The following is a 21918-nucleotide window of genomic DNA, read 5'->3' on the forward strand; positions in this document are numbered from 1 at the left end:
CTGAAACGCTGGAGCATTGCAAAGAGAATATACCTGGCTGCAGTCATGCAGCCAGACTTTGATTCATGCTGCCCATGGTTGGGCAGCAAGCATCGCGTGACAGCTTCTCATTGTTAGAAGATGTGAATTTTTCTTAGAATAATACATTCTAATATTCTTGTTAGAATTTTCAGTACAAATGTGACCAACAGGAGGCATTAGTATAAGTGGTTTTAGAGAGGGAAATGAGGCCAGAATTTGACATAGATGAGAAACAGCTGTTTCCATTTCAGCAATCCTTCTCATAAACACAAAGCATACTAATCATAATAACTTCCCAGTTTGGAAAGTTATTTTTGGCTTAATGACATCCTCTGAATACAATCTCAAAGGGTTCATGTTCAGGATCAGTTAGGATATATCATATAAATCAGGGCATTATGGAAATATATTTTTCAGTGGTCAGACAGCTCCAGCCAAGCTAAATTAGTTTATAAGCTTTTCTGCCTATTCACACATGCTATTTTTGCTAAAATTTTTCCATATTTTTTTTTTCTTTTTTGAAATGAGCAGGATATTTTTCGGTCATTTTCCTAAAAGCCATAACCTTGTTTAAACCAAACATAAAGTATTGTGAACAGTTTTAATCACCTGTACATATTTTATTTACTCACTTATACAATTATATAGTGCCATTAATTAATAAAGACAGCAAAATAGCGGAGGGGCTGGAAGGGAATGCATCATCAGAAAATGACCTATTCTTTAATTTGGATTTTAATGTTAAATTATTTTTTTTTTGTGTTTTTTTTCTATATCGCAATCTTTATTAGAAATAAAACGATAAATCTTGCAATTTTCACATTGATCAATTGGGCTCTTTTAATCTCATACTTCCTATTGTTTCAAGACATCCACATGTAAGTTAGCTGCAATGAATAGACTCTGACCCTATCTTTTGTACTGAATAGTGTTGAGCGATACCTTCTGATATCGGGAAATATCGGATCGGATTGGATCGGACCGATACCCAAAAAATATCGGATATCGCCGATTCCGATACCGGAAACCAATGCAAGTCAATGGGACACAAATATCGGAATAAAAATAAACCCTTTCTTTCTTTGTAGGTTAATTCTACATGAAGGAAAACAACTAAGAATAATGTAGAATGTATTACATGAAAAGCCGGCAATTCAGCAGCGGCATACATAGTACCCGACAATTTAGAACAGAAAGAATAGAGCATCACACATAGATAAGATAGATAGAAACATGTCAGTCACATATATAAGAAGTACAGTGACAGTGTTGCTTACTGTACTTGTCATTTAGTGTTAAAGGATTTATTAAAAAAAATAATAGTGTTTTCATGCACTGTCTCTTTAAAAAAGCCGGCCGGCAATTCAGCATCAGTACCCGACAATTTATAACAGAAAGAATAGAGCATCACACATAGATTAGATAGATAGAAACATGTCAGTCACATATATAAGAAGTACAGTGATAGTGTTGATTACTGTACTTGTCATTTAGTGTTAAAGTAAAGAATTTATTTAAAAAAAAACTGGCGTGGGGTTCCCCGTAATTTTAGTCTCTAGCGGAGGTTAAGCAGACGGCTGGGGCAGATGTTTGAAGCCTGGGAAGGGGGTAATACCCACGGAGCTTCCCAGACTACTAATATCAGCCCCCAGCTGAATACCTAGCCTTTACTAGCTATTAAAATGCGTGACCCCCAAAAAAATTATGTGGGGTCCCCCCTATTTTAATAGCTAGCAAAGACTAGGCAGACAGCTGGGGGCTGATATTAATAGCCCAGGAAGGGTGCCATGAATATTGGCCCCCTCCCAGGCTAGAAACACCAGCCGTCAGCCGTCCCAGAAATGGCGCATCCTGGTCAGTATTATTGTATAATGTCTCCTTTGCAGCTGCTTCAAGAGACAAGGGAGTAGGAAAGAACATGTCTTGTGTGCTGTGTATGGGTGATATCATAGCTGCTAGTCTCCCCTCACTAGCTAAGGCAACAGACAGAGAGAGCACGCAGAAGGCAAAACTGAACCATACTGAATAATGACCAGAAATAGTGTTATTTTACACATAGAATAGACTATTCTGAGCAAATGTAGCACCCTGAGGACTCGGCTGCTACAGGGGTATTACACCTCAAGCCAGAGGTGTGGTATTCCACTCCCGGGTAAGGATGGAGTGTGGAACTGAGCTAGTAGGCTGCATGCACTACATACATCCCATTTCCGGGGGACAGAACGATGGTACTCCCACCAGTATATGTGCAGGTACGATAGTGTCTGTCCCTGGCTGGAGTGGGAGGGGGGTGGAACATCCCAGTAGTGTAGGGGCAGATAGGGGGAGCAGTCTGGGTAAGGCTAGGAGCTCATTGGGTGCTGGTCACCTGAGCTCACACATAGAGGGAGTATATAAGGTGGGCACCATCTTAGGACAGGGTCAGTCTGTCAGAGTTTAGCCTGAGGAGCAGAGCAGAGAAGCTCAGCCAGGAGGGCTGACAGGGAGCTGTGGCTCCAGCTGGGCCCAGCTCCAAGGCCATGTCTGCAGAGAGAGAGGAGAAAGGAAGGCCCAGAGAGGAAAGAAGAAGGAACCCCAAGATCCCAGAATAAGGACAAAAGGGTGAAGGGTGGGCGCACAAGGGTACCGGATCCCAAGCTGGCAGAGGCTAAAGCACACCTTAGCCAGGAACCGGAGGTCGTGGACAGGATCTGCCCCGACCCTCACCAAATCCACTAGAAAGGCATACCAAGCATAGGGTCAGGGGACCCAGAAGGGGTCCAACCAACAAGAGACCCGAGGGAGCCGGACATAAGTGGATCCCTGGTGGGAACGGCCAGAGAAAAGGGAAAGTCAGAAAGGAGTTCAGGGCCACGCTCCAGAATTGCTTGGGGGGTTGGCCGAGTCCAGGACCTGGTGGACGCAGCACGGCTCGGGTGGTCACTCAAGGCCAGAGTGACCACAAGAACATCAGTAAGTAAAAACCCCTGAACTGCACAGCCCGACTCTGAGTCTTCTTGCTTAACTCTCCTGCACCTTCACAACCACCATCCTCTACACCTGACCCCCTGAGGCTATACCCCTCCCGTTGGGGGTTATACTACCACAGCTGCACACATACCACCAGCCTCAGCGGACCCTTCTGCAGCGGCGGCCCTTTTGACCGCAAATCAACGGGTGGCGTAGTCGACACTAAGAACATCTAACAACATCTACCAAAGACTGCCGCACACTGAGTTTGACACCCTGGGCACGGACCGGGTCGCCGCCACTCGGAGACTACAACCCCCATCTGATCCGGTTCCGGGTATCCCCAAACAGCACTGGCCCAGGGGGCGCGTCACAAACACATGAAATATCAGGTACGCTTTAAGGCTGTGTGCCCACAATGCGTTTTTGAAGTGTTTCTGCCTCGCCAAAAACGCTGCAGAAACGCTTAAAAAATGCATGGTAGAAGGCCTGCCATGTTCTCCAATGATAATCCGCATGTGCTGTGCACATGCTGCGGAAATTTCCGCTGCGGATTATCATTGAGGAAAAAAACGCAGCACTACCAAATATTTTGCAGAAGCACTGTGTTTTCGTCGCCATTGACTTGCATTAGAACGCATGCATTACGCTTCACTAGATAAGGACATGCGGAATACATGCTTTCAATGTGCAGATGGTACCCAGGTCTAGAGGACAGGAGATTCTCCTCCGGACCCGGTTACCATAGAACCTGTGAAAGAAAGAAAAAATAAAAAATAAATATTATACTTACTTTCTGATGTCCCCCGGTCTCCTTGTCTTCTCTTGCCGGCAGCTCGCGGTGGACTGAAGGACCTGCGCTGACGTCATAGTCATGTGATGGCAGGTCCTTCAGTGTACCGCGAGCTGCCAGCAAGCCAGGACGGAGCAAAGCAAGACTCCAGGGGCCATCAGAAGGTAAGTATAGATTTATTTTTTTATTTTTTACCATTCTTTGGGGTCACACTATATAAATCCACGCCATTTGCATGGATTTATATAGTGTGACCAAGTGGTCAAGCACTTTCCAAGTGATGCTAAAATCGCTTGGAAAGCGCTTGACAACCCGCATGCGGAAATGCATGTGAAGAACGCTTCACATCCGCATGTCCCTGGCAGGAAAAACAATACGCATGTACAATCCGCATGTACAATCCGCATGTACAATCCGCATGTACAATCCACATGTACAATCCGCATGCGTTTTTTCTGCCAGGGAGATGCAGAAACGCTCAGGAAAAAATCCGGAGCATTTCTGCTTCGTGGGCACATAGCCTAAGATGTATTTACCAGTGAGCACAATGACCGTTGTAGAAATAAGTGTGCAGTAAGGTCACCTAGTGGTGACTGATGGCAGATAGAATTTTGTCTGTTATAGTTTAAATGAGAACTGTGATTTCAATACACTTTACAGTGCCTTCAAAAGTATTCATACCACGTTAACTTTTCCACATTACACCCACAAAACCTAAATGTATTTTATTGTGATTTTATGTGATATACTAACACAAAGCAGCAAGTATTTGTGAAGTGTAAATGAAATGTGTGAGGACCTGGCCACTTTCTAAATACTTTTCCAGCACTGAGCACCCCTTTTCGTCAATCTTAATTTTGTGTTGTTAGAAATTTGCTTGCTGTGTTTTGTTAAGGCCCTGTCACACATAACGAGATCGCTAGCGACGTCGCTAGCTAGAACGTTATTGCGTCACGGTTTTGGGATCGCTGGGGAGATGTCAAACATGCAGAACTTCCCAACGATCTCGGCCGCCCAGAGATCTAACCAACGATCTTGGCGGTCGTTGGGACGCTTTCACACAGCAGCTATTTCAATGATCCACACCTTGATAGGGACTCTACTGTGTCAGAAAGGCGAACATAAAATTACTTTTCCGCGCCCCCATCTTCAATTGGAGAACGCTACTACATTCTGATTGGGTGGCCTAGGTTTAACACTGCGTCTCCGGTCAGATGGGATCTCTACTGCGTGTCCATTAAAAATGGAAACTCATTTGAGACCCCAAACAATACTTACCTCGCTAAAGATGCCTGATTTCTTCAAAGTAGAGTCACAGCCGGAGAACGCTGGTGGGATCTGAAAAAACAAGGACGCAGTAGCGACCACCAATCGGAAACGAGGAGCGCAGAAAAGTCCAATTTATGCACGCCGACATGTCTCAGTTCTGAATCGCTAACGAGGTCGTTGATAAGGTGTCAAATACAGCGATGCACACTGCCCAGCGGGAGAGCAACGACCCAGGAATGGTCCAGGAAGCTTTGTAACGATCAGCGATCTCACAGCAGGGGCCTGATCGTTGCTACCTGTCAGACGTGACGAGATCGCTAGCGAGATCGCTATTGCGTCACCAAAACCGTGACTCATTAGCGATCTCGCTAGCGATCTCGTTATGTGTGACGGGGCCTTTAGTGATTTGTTTGCTCATCAGTTCAACCTCAGGATATTCTATTCAGTGACCATATCTCTGAGACCTTGGTCCATTGTTCTCTCCGTCACCACAGGTAGTCTCACATGCAAACCCAGGGGATGGGTTCCCCCTGAGAAAATATCTCCACTAAGGCACAATTAGCTGGGGGAGGGATTCAGGGGGCTGAACCCTGTGCAGGAGAAAGGGAAGATTCATTGCTAGTTGGACTGAGAGCTGGGTGGTATCACGTGCTGCGGTCCACCTGTGTATAATTCATACTCAGTGTAACTACAGGTGTTCTGTGAAGTCCACAGAGGTTTGTTTGAGAACATTAGGGATCAAACAGCATCATGAAAACAAGACAGGTCAGGGATGAAGTTGTGGAGAAGAGTAAATAAAAACTATATCAGAAACTCTGAACATCTCACAAAGCACTGTTTAATCCATCATCCAAAAATGGAAGAAGTATGGCAAAACAGCAAACCTATCAAGACATGGCCGTCCACCTAAACTGATGTCACAAGGAAGGAGAGCACTAATTAGAGATGCAGCCAAGAGGACCATGGGCATTCTGGAGGAGCGGCAGAGATCCACAGCTCAGGTGCGAAAATGTGTCCACAGGACTTTTATTAGTCATGTACTCCACAAATCTAGCCGTTATAGAAGAGTGGCAAGAAGAAAGCCATTTTTGAAATCAAGCCATAAGTAGTCCCATTTGCAGTTTGCAAAAAGTCATGTAGGGGATATAGCTAGTGACGCGCCCCCTGGGCCATGTTGTTAGGGATACCCGGAGCCGGATCAGATGGGGGTTGTAGTCTCCGAGTGGCTGTGACCCGGTCCGTGCCCAGGGTGTCAAGCTCAGTGTGTGGCAGTCCTACAGATGTTATTAGAGTTCTTTGTGTCGACTACGCCACCCGTTGATTTGCGGTCAAAAGGCCGCCGCTGCAGCAGGGTCCGCTGAGGCTGTTGGTATGTGTGCAGCTTTGGTAGTATAACCCCCAACGGGAGGGGTATAGCCTCAGGGGGTCAGATGTAGAGGATGGTGGTTGTGAAGGTGCAGGATGAATCAGCAAGAAGACTCAGAGTCGGGCTGTGCAGTTCAGGGGTTTTTACTTACGGGTGTTCTTATGGTCACTCTGGCCTGAAGCGACCACCCGAGCCGTGCTGCGTCCACCAGGTCCTGGACTCGGCTAACCCCCAGGCAGTTCTGGAGCGTGGTCCTGAGCTCCTGTCTGACTTTCCCTCTCTTCTGGCCGTTCTCACCAGGGATCCACCTATGTCCGGCTCCCTCGGGTCTCTTGGTGGGTACACCTCCTCTGGGTTCCCTGACCCTATACTTGGTCTGCCTTCCTGGTGGATGTGGTGAGGGTCGTGGCAGATCCTGCCCACGACCTCCGGTCTCTGGCTAAGGTGTGCTTTTCTCTCTGCCAGCTTGGGATCCGGTACCCTAGGTGCCAACTCTTCACCCTCTGATCTAATTTTGGGTTCTTGGAGTTCCCTCTTGTTTTCTCTGGGTCCTTCAGACTCCTCTCTCTCTCTTGGCCTTGGAGCTGGGCCCAGCCGGAACCACAACTCCCTGTCAGCCCTTCTGGCTGAGCTTCTCTGCTCTGCTCCTCAGGTTACACTCTGACAGACTGACTCACTCTACAAAGACCCTGTCCTAAGATGGTGCCCACCTTATATACTCCCTCTATGTGTGAGCTCAGGTGACCAGCACCCAATGAGCTCCTAGCTTTACCCAGGCTGCTCCCCCTATCTGCCCCTACACTACTGGGATGTTCCACCCCCCTCCCACTCCAGCCAGGAACAGACACTGTCGTACCTGCACATTTCCCTAGTGGGAGTACCATCGGTCTGTTCCCCGGAAATGGGATGTGTGTAGTGCATGCAGCTAACTGAGCTCAGTTCCACACTCCATCCTTACCCGGGAGTGGAATACCACACCTCTGGGTTGAGGTGTAATACCCCTGTAGCAGCCGAATCCTCAGGGTGCTACATTCCCCCCTGGTAAATCACAGCACGTCCTCGGGCTGTAAGAGAACAAAAACATCCACAAACATACAATTTTTTTTTATAAACATCATAAACATATAAAACAATATATATATATATTATAAAACTTTTCATATAAAACTCTTCATTGGAAACATTCTTGTTCCTCCGGCCACGGTGCAACTTGTGACCGGGTAAAGTGCGACAGTCTCTTTTGGAAGAAAACAGTTTCCTATAAAACCGGTAGGGGGCGCTTTAGGAAGCGCAACTATATACAAGGGGAAATATGGCCGCTCTCAGTCCTCGGCCAGGTATTAGGGAGGATTAACCGCTCTCAGTCCTCGGTCAGTGGGAATAGGGACACACTGGTTTCAGTTCAATCGGCTGGTCCCAACGGGGACTATATTTTAACTAGAACAGTTCTTATACCCTGACGGGTAACTATATACAGTCTCTCTCTACCGTACTTCAACGACGGCGTCTTCCTGCTCCTTCTTTAGATTCAGTTTCTGTTTCAGACCCGTCCGGGTCCTCTTGCTCCTCCTCACACCGCAGCTCCTCCTCCGTCAGGCGATGCACATGGAGGGCGTAGGGTCCTTTGGCACACTTGTGCCGGGTGAAGGTGACCTCATCCCCTAGATACAGGTCACGACCTCTGTGTCCCTCCGGCAGATGGCTTTCTACGTCTCTGCGGGTCACAAAGACGTCGCCGGGGGTATGATGGTCTCTAATGAAGCCCCACCCATGCTGCAGGTTGAACTTAATCACAGTCCCGATGGTGCGGGGACCATGAGCTGCACGGGGGTTCCTCCGGGTCCGGCTCTTCTGTTCAGGGCTCTGTATTTGCAGCCGCTGCTCACGGACCCGCCTCTCTCTCCTTTCCCTGTCAAAGACTTCCAACTGCTGGCGGCAGCACTCCACACGCTCAGCTGCGGCTGCCCTTGTTTCCTGAGTGAACCCCATGAGGTTTCCTCCGGTGGGGTCCCACTCGAACTGCGCTTCTTCCAGCGGGAGCGGGGTCATCTTGACAGGCGCCGGAGGCGGTATCAGGGGCTCATCCAGAGGCCGTTCCCTCCGGAGTCGGGGATTGACGAACTCCGGAGGCCACACAAAGGGCTGCCCATCCGGGCACGTATGCTGGGCGAACAGGTCTTCACCCAGGTGCGGCGCTCTAGAGGTTGAGGGCGCTGTGGTGGTAGCGGCGCCCAGGTTTACCAGGCCTTGCGACCAGGCTTGGGGCACCCTGAATGTGAAGGGCACCGTGAAGACGGCGGCGCCCGGGTGTTCCTGGCCTTTCGACCAGGCCGGCGGCTCGGCAGAGGTGGAGGGCGCTGTTGGTACTGCGGCGCCCGGGGGCACTCGGCCTTGCGACCAGGCCGGTGGCTTCTCCTGCTTGGCCGCGCTCTGGATTGAGGCACGTGACATAGCAGGGGGCGTGGCCGCGGCTCCGGCCGCTTGAGGCCTAGCTTGGAGCGATGACGCAGCGGCTACGGGAACGGTGAGTGGGGCTTCGGGCTCTGCGACGGGGAGCTGGGGCAGGTTTACGGCTTCTGGGCACGGGATGCTGTCGTCCCCATTACCTGCCTTCATCTCTTCGGCTCCCTCCGCGGCGCCGTCTCCGGCCGTCGTCCCTCCTTCGCCGTCCTCAGAGGTGGACTTGCTCCCCGCTGCGGGTGGCATGCTCCGCTGGCGGGCTCCGGCTTGCTGGGCCATCTCTCGAGTCCACTCCGCCAGTGTTTCCTGCTGCACCCGGGCCATCCTCCATGCTAGGCCCTCCAGCGCGGTCTGTGCACGCTCCCGATCTCCGGGGAGCTGCGCCAGGATCTCCAGCAGGCCTTCTGGAGTGGCGACCTGCAACAGGCTCCTGACCACTGGGTCGGTGCTGCCTGCCTCTCCCTCCATCTCCGGGTGTGTTCTCTCTGGACTCTCCTCCAGACTTCTTGTCTCCGGGTGCGCTCTCTCCAGACTGCTCCAGGCGACACCCATCTTTGTTCTCTTGTTCTGTCTCCGCCCACATTGAAGGTGGTCCCGGGGCAACTTTGTGATTGTCAGTTCCAGGGGCAGTTCTCTCACGCTGATGGACACTTCCAGCATCACAGTCTCTGTTGGTGGGCGCGGTTTCAGCTTTTGGCGCCATTCTTCGACCTGGCCCACGATGGGAGGTGGCCTCTTGCCACCCTCCGGCACGCCCATAATGGCGTCCGCTCTTCCAAGGCGGGAAATCTTCGGAAATGGCGGGAAAAAGCTGCAAATGGCGGACAACCGGCGGGAAACGACCTGTGATGGGGTCCGTTGGCGGGGACCCTCCGGAACCGTCGGGAGACTTCTTTTTGAGGTAACGGTGAACTTTTCTTCAGGCACGCAGTACCCGGTTGTTGCGGGCACGTTATCCTGCCGACTACGCCAAAGTTGACGCGCCCCCTGGGCCATGTTGTTAGGGATACCCGGAGCCGGATCAGATGGGGGTTGTAGTCTCCGAGTGGCTGTGACCCGGTCCGTGCCCAGGGTGTCAAGCTCAGTGTGTGGCAGTCCTACAGATGTTATTAGAGTTCTTTGTGTCGACTACGCCACCCGTTGATTTGCGGTCAAAAGGCCGCCGCTGCAGCAGGGTCCGCTGAGGCTGTTGGTATGTGTGCAGCTTTGGTAGTATAACCCCCAACGGGAGGGGTATAGCCTCAGGGGGTCAGATGTAGAGGATGGTGGTTGTGAAGGTGCAGGATGAATCAGCAAGAAGACTCAGAGTCGGGCTGTGCAGTTCAGGGGTTTTTACTTACGGGTGTTCTTATGGTCACTCTGGCCTGAAGCGACCACCCGAGTCGTGCTGCGTCCACCAGGTCCTGGACTCGGCTAACCCCCAGGCAGTTCTGGAGCGTGGTCCTGAGCTCCTGTCTGACTTTCCCTCTCTTCTGGCCGTTCTCACCAGGGATCCACCTATGTCCGGCTCCCTCGGGTCTCTTGGTGGGTACACCTCCTCTGGGTTCCCTGACCCTATACTTGGTCTGCCTTCCTGGTGGATGTGGTGAGGGTCGTGGCAGATCCTGCCCACGACCTCCGGTCTCTGGCTAAGGTGTGCTTTTCTCTCTGCCAGCTTGGGATCCGGTACCCTAGGTGTCAACTCTTCACCCTCTGATCTAATTTTGGGTTCTTGGAGTTCCCTCTTGTTTTCTCTGGGTCCTTCAGACTCCTCTCTCTCTCTTGGCCTTGGAGCTGGGCCCAGCCGGAACCACAACTCCCTGTCAGCCCTTCTGGCTGAGCTTCTCTGCTCTGCTCCTCAGGTTACACTCTGACAGACTGACTCACTCTACAAAGACCCTGTCCTAAGATGGTGCCCACCTTATATACTCCCTCTATGTGTGAGCTCAGGTGACCAGCACCCAATGAGCTCCTAGCTTTACCCAGGCTGCTCCCCCTATCTGCCCCTACACTACTGGGATGTTCCACCCCCCTCCCACTCCAGCCAGGAACAGACACTGTCGTACCTGCACATTTCCCTAGTGGGAGTACCATCGGTCTGTTCCCCGGAAATGGGATGTGTGTAGTGCATGCAGCTAACTGAGCTCAGTTCCACACTCCATCCTTACCCGGGAGTGGAATACCACACCTCTGGGTTGAGGTGTAATACCCCTGTAGCAGCCGAATCCTCAGGGTGCTACACTAGCATGTGGAAAAAGGGTAGAACTTTTGAGCTCAATGCAAAATGCTATATGTGGTGGAAAACTAACACTGCACATCACCGTGAAAGCATCATCCCCACCATCAAACATGGTGGCGGCAGCATTATGCTGTGGGGATGTTTTCCTTCAACAGGGACAGGGAAGCTGGTCGGAGCTGAAGCGAAGATGGATGGAGCTAAATACAGTGCAATCCTGGAGGAAAACCTTTTAAAGGCTGCAAAAGACTTGAAACTGGGGCACAGGTTCACCTTCCAGCTGGACAAGGACACTAAACATACTGTCAGAACTATGATGGAATGCTTTGGATCAAAGCATATTCACATGTTTGAATGGTCCAAAGTCCAGACCTAAATCCCACTGAGAGTCTGTGGCAAGACTTGAAAAATGTTGATCACAGACACTCTCCGTCCAATCTCACTGAGCTACAGCTAGTTGGTAAAGAAGAATGGGCAAAGATTTCAGCCTCTAGACGTGCAAAGCTGGTAGGGACATACCCCAAAAGACTTGCAGCAGTAATTGAAGCGAAAGTTGGTCCTACAAAGTACTGACTCAGCAGGGCTGAATACAAATGTACGTCATAATTTTCAGATTATATTTTTAAAATAATTACAAAACCATGTATCATTTTCTTTACAGGTCACAAATATTTGCTACTTTGTGTGGGTATATCACATAAAATACCAAAAAAATACATTTAAATGTGTGGGTGTAACGTGAAAAAATGAGGAAAAGTTCACGGGGTATGAATACTTTTTCAAGGCACTGTACATAACTCAATAATACACGTAAATATAAGGAACTTTGCAATATATCTAACCAGACAAATCTCCACCCCCACCCTACCCCACCTCCTTAACTCATCAATCACTCTGAAAAATAGCTCCAATCAGTCTTAGTCAAAGCAAGACTGACTATCCACAAAATGAGTTATTTGGTGGCACAGCAAATAGAAGTCTATGGAGAGAGAGGAGTGGTCAGGTGGAGAAAGGAGCAGAATGAGCAGCAGAGTAATAAGAGGCAGAGAAATAAATGGTGCATATTGAATCCAGTTTATCCAACTGTTTCCTCCATGGCCATTGTTGCTTTTATCTGTGTGCTACCAATGGGAAAAAGAGCAGGAGTCCCTCTCTTTTGTGTTCATTATATGGAACGTATAGCAGCTGATTACCAACCACTTGCTGGAGTCAATTGCAAATTAGAGAGAGGATGAGTAGGGGAAAACTGGTGAAAAAGCAGCACACAAGTCATATATTGACCTGAAATTGAGTTTTATCTCATGTACACATAGTAGCTTATTTAAAAAGTTACTTAAAAGTAAAGTCCTTTTTTGGATTTCTTGGATTTCATTTTATATGCTAAATTTTATGATTTTCTACTTTTATGACTATTTCCAATTTTATTCATCACTCACCCCAAGCACTTTTGATCCTTTCTGAAATCTTTTTGCAATAACAGATAATGTCCTTTGGGTCGTGGTGTTCTCTAAGTTCAGAGAATGATCGCCCTCAGCCCTCCTTGCTTGTGTGGAGATGTTGTCATAGGTAGATGCTGGTGTTTCTGTATTACATTGGTGATTGAAGACCGTTGTTGTATGACAAGCTGAAGGGTTACTAGAGATTGGTCTGGGTGCCTCGATGCTCCATTGGTCAATAGTAGCTATGCTATTATGCTGAGATGCAGGTAGAGGTGCATTCAGAGATGGTATATTGCTATAGATATGATAAGTTGGTGGTAAGGAGTTGTAATTCCATTGTTGATGAGATGGGCCCTGAGGAATACTCCATACTGGTGGAGCGGTGATTTCTTCATATGATGGAGGACTCCGGCATGTACACTCAGGCTTGTGACAGTTTATATCATGCAATGGAGAGGACATTACCAGGAAGGAACTATGAAAAAAGCAGAATGGTACACTATAAACTTCAAATTATACATGCTATTTATAATGATAATCTTATGTTAATGTTACTCAGCTTTACTGTTAAGCTACCTAGCTGCACAGCTTCTGATATGACCCCACTCAGTAAGGATGGCAATGTGCTGGCATCGATCAACACAGGAGGAAAGCTTCTTATGAGCTCTGCTGAAGTACAAGGCTCGTTTACATGATTCATCTCGTAGAGGAGGGGCACTTTTCCTTTAATGACCACTATGGTTGCTCAATACAATACCAAACTGGGTCAATTGGGAACCAGGGAATTTACCAGTGAGACAGCTCTACTGAACCTGCTTACCTTCCTGTGACATTCTCCTAAGGACTCATTTAGACGTTAGTTTTTCGTATAAGTATACTTTTCATGGATAGAACCCGTCGTACCTATTATAATCTATGAGGCTGTTCACATGTCCTTGTGTAAGGGAGAAATTTGACTGACATGTAATTCCTCACCTCTAAAAACCTAAGGGTCTCTGGGTGTTTGCATGCGGATGGGATTCTGTTATGGACACCTTCAGGTTTGGCTCTGGCACAATTTTTGCAGCACTGGACCCTTTTACCTTCAGGATGAAGAAAACAGACAGTTTTGCAAAGGTAAATGGCCTAATGCTGTGTTTTCCTTGTTTTTAGAGCATTCAAAAAATGTTTTAACAATGTTTTTCACTTGTTTTTCTAAGGCTGTGTGCCCACGATGCGTTTTTTAAGCGTTTCCGCAGCGGCAGAAACGCTTAAAAAATGCATGGTAGAAGGTCTGCCATGTTCCCCAATGATAATCCACATGTGCTGTGCATATGCTGAGGAAATTTCCGCTGCGGATTATCATTGCGGAAAAAAACTCAGCACTACCAATTACTTTGCGGAAGTGCTGCATTTTCGCCGCCATTGACTTGCATTAGAATGCGTGCATTCCGCTTCACTAGATAAGGACATGCGGAATGCATGCGTTCTAATGTGCGGATGGTACCCAGGTCTAGAGGAGAGGAGACTCTCCTCCGGACCCGGGTACCATAGAAAACTGTGAAAAAAAGAATAAAATAAAAAACAAAGATTATACTTACCTTCTGGCGGCCCCCGCTCTCCTTGTCTTCACTTGCCAGCAGCTAGCGATGGACTGAAGGACCTGCGCTGACGTCATAGTCATGTGACGGGTCATGCGACGCTGACGTCGGCAGGTCCTTCAGTCTACTGCTGCCGGCAAGGGAGAATGGAGGGAATCAAGACACTGGGGGCCATCAGAAGGTAAGTATAGATTTATTTTTTATTTTTTACCATTCTTTCGGTCACAGTATATTAATCCATGCCGGTTGTATGGATTTATATAGTGTGACCAAGTTGACAAGCACTTTCCAAATGATGGTAAAATCGCTTGGAAAGCTCTTGATAACCCGCATGCGGAAATGCAAGTGAAGAACGCTTCACATCCGCATGTCCCTGGCAGGAAAACGCATGTACAATCCGCATGTACAATCCACATGTACAATCCGCATGTACAATCCGCAAGCGTTTTTTTCTGCCAGGGAGATGCAGAAACGCTCAGGAAAAAATCCTGAGAATTTCTGCATCATGGGCACATAGCCTAAAACAATTTTTTTGTAGGCAGCTGGACTTTTTTGTCTTTTTCTCTTCATACCTGAAACTAGAGTCAGGATTTGTCCGTGTACTGCACTCTCTGTGGATCATTTCCTGCACTGTTGAGCTAATGTGATCTTTGTTCCTTATTTTCACTAAGTTGCAAAAATAAAGTCTTGTTTACTGAGGTTGAAACATGTATACAAGGGGTAGCAGGAGCAAGGCTTGCCTTTCTCTTCTGCGCAATAGAGGCACATTTGCATGATCCATTATGGTTATGGACCATGGCACATTACTGTCAAGAACGTTATATATGCATAACAGGTTGCATGAATGTTATATATGCGTAACAGGTTACATTAGGGGCCTTCATCTTCCCGGTACAGGGACACATGGGTCAGTCTCCTACGCTGTGCCTACTGCACCATAACTGCACTCTTGTGAATGTTGTAAGGGAACACTCACTAGCTACCACCTTCCTGAAGTGTCCCATCCTGGCTGATCCCTTATTCTTGCACTGCGGACCTCCAGGTCTGGCTAGCACTGAGACTTGCTTAAAACCTTCTTGCATAGGTGCCCCAACTTGCCTGCTATGGGGTATGAGGGAAACTCATGCCACTGTAGCTTGCTTGCTGAATAACTTGCTCTCTTGCTTGTCTGTTACTTAACACACACACCCAATGATGACAGAACTTCTCTGAAGGTGTCCTTCCTTCTCTCCAGCTCACTGTCTAAACTAACTTCAAAACCATGAACACACTTGTGCCCATTACTCCTCCCCAACTATTAGCTGCTCTACAGTTAAACTCATCAACCCTGACTAACAGGAACTACAGTTTTCATGAGGGTCAAACGTGCAAAAAAATACACTTTACACACAATAAAACAAAAGAGGTCTTCAGAGTGGGTGCTACACCATCTTCCCCAACTTTACACTTGTGTTATCATAGACTGAGTGGCCTGCATAAAATTATAGAGAAATGTCTAATCTTGATCTGATACTCAGATCAAAGTCAACCATGTAAGTCAATGAGTCCGTTAAAAAATCAGACAGCACTTCACTGCCATCTGTGTGCTGTTTAATTTTCACAGGCTGTTTGACACGAGAAGCTTGGAAAACCTTCATCATTTTTTGTCGGCAGTGAAAAACTGTTGAAAATTTGACCAAATTCTGATAGTAAAAACTGACACAGTGACCAAACTCTGATGACATACTGATCAAAAACAATGATGAAACTCGGACTGTTTTTTGTGGATGAGAAAAATCACTGAAGTCTGAATGAACCATAAGAGAAGAAGAAAAAGTTACATTCTAACATAAGGAGTAGAGGCTCCATACACTAGTCCCCATCGTTCTGAAAGCTGTAGGAACAAACAAGAAGATGGAAGGGAGCCTTGAGACTATGGAGACAGCAAGACAGGATGAAAATATGTAAAACTCAGGGTGGGCTTACAGTATATGGCGTGGGCTCAGCAGATGACTGTCTTATATTGTGGGTTTAAGGGGTATAATTTCTGTTTGTGGAGAGTGCCAAGTTGGCATAGGAAGACTTATAGGTTATATAATTCTCCCCTGGAAATATGCAAATAGCCTCTTCAGAAAGTAAAAGGACAAAAACTCTTGTGCCACGTATTGGATGTATTTATACTAAAAGTTAATATCGATATTTAAAAAGGCCTTGCCATGACTTAGGTTAAGAAGCCAGACTAGAAACTTCATTTGCAGACACAAGTTTCGAGGTGTTGACAGTATATTTTATTAATTATAGTGTTTATGCAGCAAATATTCTCATTATATATGGTGGTTAAATATGTGTGATATTATGATGTCAAGACTTTTATAGATATGCATTAACATTTATCAAATTGATTTGGAGCACGTGGGAATGTTGTTCCCTGAATGTCTGACTTCACAGCTTATATGTTATTTAGGGTTCGCTCACTCTGGCATATATTCTCTCATGCGAGAAAACCAAGCCGATTATGCTAATGACATTTGTCTCAAACCCTGTCAGAGTTTGATCCGCGCGTCATCTGTGTGTGATCCAATTGTCTTGCATGAGAGAATCGCATCACAGATGCGGAGAAGATGGAGAACTTAATTTCTCCATCTTCTCGATTGTCTCTGTGAGAGAACATCGGACTGCACTCGGATTGATATTCACACGCACCCATAAACTTGTATGGGTGTGCTTCATCCGAATATCGAAGCCACTAGCAGCATGCTGAGATTGTTTACATAAAATTAAATAATTGCAGATCTGCACTGCCCCAAAGCATAAAAATGGTAGTGCCATCCGATAAACATTGGATAGCACTCGGCCGTGTTATACTCCAGTGTGAGCGCGCCATAAGTTGATCTATTTATTCTATGTATTTGCATTGATTTGTGTACTATTATCTGGTGTGGCAAGATGACTCGCTGGGCCGCTTCCGGAAGTAGACTCAGGAACCCGTGTTTTCTCTGCAGGCTTTATTAAACAGCATAAAGCTCTGCACTCCAGCAAAATAAACATGGCCTTACTGGCAAAACAACAAAACAAAAGAATAAACAATAGCAGAGTCCATATGCATATGGGATTCGCCCACACAGGTTGTAGTCACAGCCTTCAGCTCTGTCCTGAGCTGAAGCTCTCCCAGTCTGGAGTCCTTGCCTCTCCAAACCACAACAGAGAAAGAAAACCAGGGCTGAACATTTAAACGTTGCTCAGCCACATCCTGGGGTGGAGGTTTGGGGAATGATTTCCCTCCCATCTCTATGTCATTCCCATAAAACCACACCCTTTAAAAGAGTTAACCCCCAGCATATAAATGCTGGCAGAAAGTTTATTGATTTCAGTTCACACAGGCTAGCAACCTGCGTGACACATACCTCCCCTCATTTCATTAAGTACAATGTTTATATACCAAGTTGGATAGTTGTCTAATATTTTTATGGATATACAGTAAGATTGGTTACATATTAGTTGGATTTTTATGTTTGAGATTTCTATTTACAGTGTCTACAGTTTACAGTGATGATACTGCCTTATACCATTTTTTAATCTATCATACACTAATATGATGTAATTTTTTTTTTTTCTTGATACCACTACGAAGAATATACATTTTTGCTATAAGTATATCACCACATCTTTTTCTTCTTATAATCCTGTGCTTCTAATTATTATATCGGTTATGTTCATATATTAGTACTCCACTTCATATTTATCCTGACCCTTGATGAAGCCACACTCTAGTGGCAATACACATGAGATTCCTCTTCATGGTCTCTCCTTTTTTTCCACCAACAAGGTTCTTTGGTATATGTAATCTTTGTCTGATATCTGTGTTATAAAAATTATACTTATACACAACATCATTTTAGAATTGTTTTGTTTCGTTACTGGCAGAATTGAGAAAATCATTTGAATTTTGAATTAGCAATCAAATATTTGCCACCTAATGACTTAACTCATTATTCCATTAAGTCGAAGTTGGTGTTATTAAATAGTTTTTACTGGGGGCGTGTATTTGTGCCTCCTGTATGATGCTGACCAATCATAAGTAGGCAGCAAACTAGAAATGCAGAATGACCTATGATGATGAGGGTTGCATGACTTGAGTGTGCAGCTTAAATAAGCACTGAAGATATTTTACGCAGCATAGAAATTTCTACATGGCTTGGCAGCTGTTGAAGACCTCTATGCCTGCCATTAAGGTACTCATATTAAGACCAGCCTGTGGATGGTGTTCATAGGAGACAGTGATTTTATCCAAAATTCAAAACTACAACTCACCCACAAAAATAAGCTGTCATATGGCTGTGTCTATGAAAAAATTAAAAAGTTATGGATCTTTGGGAAAAAAAATTGAAAACGGAAAATCATCCAGTTGAGAAGGGGTTAAAAAGCCTCCAACAATTATCCATTTTTTTGGAGTAGCAACAGGCTTGTTGAGGGAAGTACCGTATTTTTCGGACCATAAGACACACTTTTCTCCCCCCAAATTTGGGAGGAAAACTTACCAGTGGTGGTGGAGCGGGATCGCAGGGCGGCAGCAGAAGAAGAGGTGAGGCGGGCCGGTATCTGGCTGGGGGCCGGGCCTGGCCGGGTACCAGGGCCGGTGTATTGCTGTGAGCGGAGTTTGCAGAGCAGAGTGAGCGGCTTCCAGTGGCCGCGGCCATGATCCTGAAGCTGTGCTCTACAGGAAAATGGCCGCCGGAGCCGGCGCATGCGCTCTGCTGAGACGGCGGCCATTTTCCTGTAGAGCACAGCTTCAGAAAGATGGCCACGGCCACCGGAAGCCGCTCACTCTGCTCTGCAAACTCCGCTCACAGCAATACACCGGCCCTGGTACCCTGCCAGGCCCCGCCCCGGTACCCAGCCAGGCCCGGCCCCCAGCCAGATACCGGCCCGCCTCACCTCTTCTTCTGCCGCCGCCCTGCGATCCCGCTCCACCACCACAGCAATACACCGGCACCAGGCCCCCAGCCCCCCAGCATCCCAGGTACGAGGCCACCAGGACCAAGGCACCAGACCACCAGCACCCAAGATACCAGGCACCAGCACCCCAGCACCAGGCCCCCAGTACCCCAGGCACCAGCACCCCGGCCCCCAGGCACCAGTACCAGGCCACCAGCACCCCAGGTACCAGGCCACCAGCACCCTGGCCCCCAGCACCCCAGGTACCAGCACCCCAGGTACCAGGCCCCCAGCACCCCAGGTATCAGCACCCCAGGTACCAGGCCCCCAGCACCCCTGGCCACCAGCCCCCCAGGCCACCAGCACCCCGGCCCCCAGGTACCAGGCCCCCAGCACCCCAGGTATCAGCACCCCAGGTACCAGGCCCCCAGCACCCCAGGCCACCAGTACCCCGGCCCCCAGGTACCAGGCCACCAGCACCCCAGGTACTAGGCACCAGTCCACAAGCACCCCAGGTACCAGGCCACCAGCACCCTGGCCCCCAGCACCCCAGCGCCAGGCATCAGCATCAGGCCCCCAGCACCCCAGGTACCAGGGCACCAGGCCCCCAGGTAAAAGGGCACCAAGCCCCCAGCGCCAGGCCCCCAGCCACCAGGTACCAGCATGCCTCCACTTCCGCCGGCTTCATGACGGACCCTGCCTCCTGTGACCCCAGCTCCACTGCCCCCCAAGGTAAGATACCTATTCAGACTATAAGACGGACCCCCATCTTATAAAAAATAATTTTTTCCTATTTTCCACCCTAAAATTTGGGGTGCGTCTTATGGTCCGATGCGTCTTATAGTCCGAAAAATACGGTAAATAAGAGATGGCTTTTTTACAAGATGTTGTGGTAGATCAACTAACTTGTATTCTTAAAGAGGTAGACATAAGAACACTGTCCCTTTAAGTTTTCAACCGGTTTATTAAAAACGTACTGCATAAACCAGTCCAAGACTAGGAAATCATGGCCCTCCTGGCATAACTGGAAAACAAGAATAGCATAGTACAGTCTGTGTGGCTGTGGGGATCTGCCTGTTAGTTTGCGAGTGTGAACGAGCTGCGTGTGTCAGGAGCGTAAGTGCGAACGAAAGTAAGTGTGTGACTTGTTTTTCAGTGACTTTGGATTCAGGGAGTTTGGAAGGGAGGACTTAGGACTGAATTGCTGACTGTATTTCATTCTTTCTTTACTTTACTTTTTACTTAATTAATCCACCTGACCTACTTATCTGATTCCCCCGTCCATACTTGATACTTAACTGATCCCCCGCCGATATCTAATTGATACACTTGCACATCCCTAATTGATCCCCGTCCATACACCTATATATAAATAATTGTGTTTTGTACTTGTATATATATACTGACTGTATCCCCATATTTAGAATGACGTCCATGTTGGCCGGAGCCGTGCAGTGTACATCTTGCGCAATGTATGCATTCCGTGAGCAACCGCTCGAGGATCCATACTGCTGCGAGAGATGTGAGCATATCGTGCACTTGGAAGCCCAAATTCTGGATCTAAGTGCTCAGATAGCGGTACTGAGGAGCATCGACAACATGGAACGGAGTTTGCTGCTCACCGAGCAGACACTCAGTGGGTCAATACTGGGGGTGGAGCATAGAGGGGAAGTGCAGGCTGAACAGGCAGGGAGCTGGATAACAGTTAGGAGGGATAGAGGGAAGAAGTATAGGAAGGCTGGTTCAGAACCGGCATTATTGGAGCACGACAGATCCTCTGACCGCCGGGGGAGTGTATGCTCCAGTAATGAGGTGGAGGGAGGAAGTGTAGGGCAGGCAAGACAGGTTCTGGTAGTGGGTGACTCTATTATTAGGGGGACAGACAGGGCAATCTGTCACAAAGACCGGGATCGCCGAACGGTGTGCTGCCTTCCTGGCGCTCGAGTCCGGCACATCGCGGATCGGGTTGACAGGTTACTGGGTGGGGCTGGCGAAGACCCAGCGGTCATGGTCCACATCGGCACCAATGACAAAGTGAGTGGTAGATGGAGGGTCCTTAAAAATGATTTCAGGGACCTAGGTAGGAAGCTTAGGGCAAGGACCTCCAAGGTAGTTTTCTCAGAAATACTACCAATCCCACGAGCCACACAGGAGCGCCAACGGGAAGTTAGGGAGGTGAATAAGTGGCTAAAGAGTTGGTGCAAGGCAGAAGGGTTTGGGTTCATGGAGAACTGGGCCGACTTCGCGGTCGGCTACAGGCTCTACCGTAGGGACGGGCTGCACCTCAATGGGGAGGGTGCAGCGGTGCTGGGGAAGAAGATGGCTAATAGGTTGGAGGAGTTTTTAAACTAGAGACGGGGGGGGGAAACCAAGGAAATAGGTGGGATGTGAGGCAAGCAAGGGGGAAGGGGAGAAGTGAATATAATGAGGGTGGAGAGGGGGGTGGGGATAGTACAGTTAGATCGTTAGAGAAGAATAGGATGCTAAATAACCCCAAAGTTTTATCTTGCATGCTGACCAACGCAAGAAGCCTGACCAATAAGTCGGATGAGCTGCAGGCGCTTATATCGGAGGAGAGGTATGACATCGTAGGTATAACAGAGACTTGGCTAGACGATAGCTACGACTGGGCGGTAAATTTATTAGATTATAGTTTATTTAGAAGGGACCGGAAACAGGGGAAAGGCGGAGGAGTCTGCTTATATGTAAAGTCATGTCTAAAACCCAGACTAAGGGAAGATATAGGAGAGGGAGAACAGGGGGTCGAGTCCATGTGGGTAGAGATAGAGGGAACTAAAAATAATAATAAAATATTACTGGGGGTCTGCTATAAGCCACCAAATATAACAGAGGAGAATGAGAATCTGCTATTAGGACAAATAGACAAAGTAGCAAAACATAATGAAGTGATT

General features: G+C 47.8%; 1 protein-coding gene across 4 annotated transcripts in view; it reads right to left on the reverse strand.

Annotated features, from left to right (window-relative positions):
• Nucleotides 1–21918, reverse strand: part of LOC141273145 (uncharacterized) — a 127396-nt gene that overhangs the window by 44934 nt on the left and 60544 nt on the right. For 3 of the 4 annotated variants that reach the window (XM_073684585.1, XM_073684586.1, XM_073684589.1), the window contains one exon: nt 12510–12987. In XM_073684585.1, coding sequence (XP_073540686.1) covers nt 12510–12974 — 465 coding nt within the window. In that variant the 5' untranslated portion in view covers nt 12975–12987. Of the gene's footprint in view, nt 1–12509; nt 12988–13487; nt 13595–21918 lie in introns of all 4 variants that reach the window. The other variant, XM_073684587.1, reaches the window with a different exon arrangement.

The sequence above is a fragment of the Phyllobates terribilis genome, unplaced genomic scaffold (assembly GCF_046119375.1).
Source record: "Phyllobates terribilis strain yellow unplaced genomic scaffold, ASM4611937v1 Scaffold_5__5_contigs__length_657084704, whole genome shotgun sequence".
Taxonomy (NCBI): domain Eukaryota; kingdom Metazoa; phylum Chordata; class Amphibia; order Anura; family Dendrobatidae; genus Phyllobates; species Phyllobates terribilis.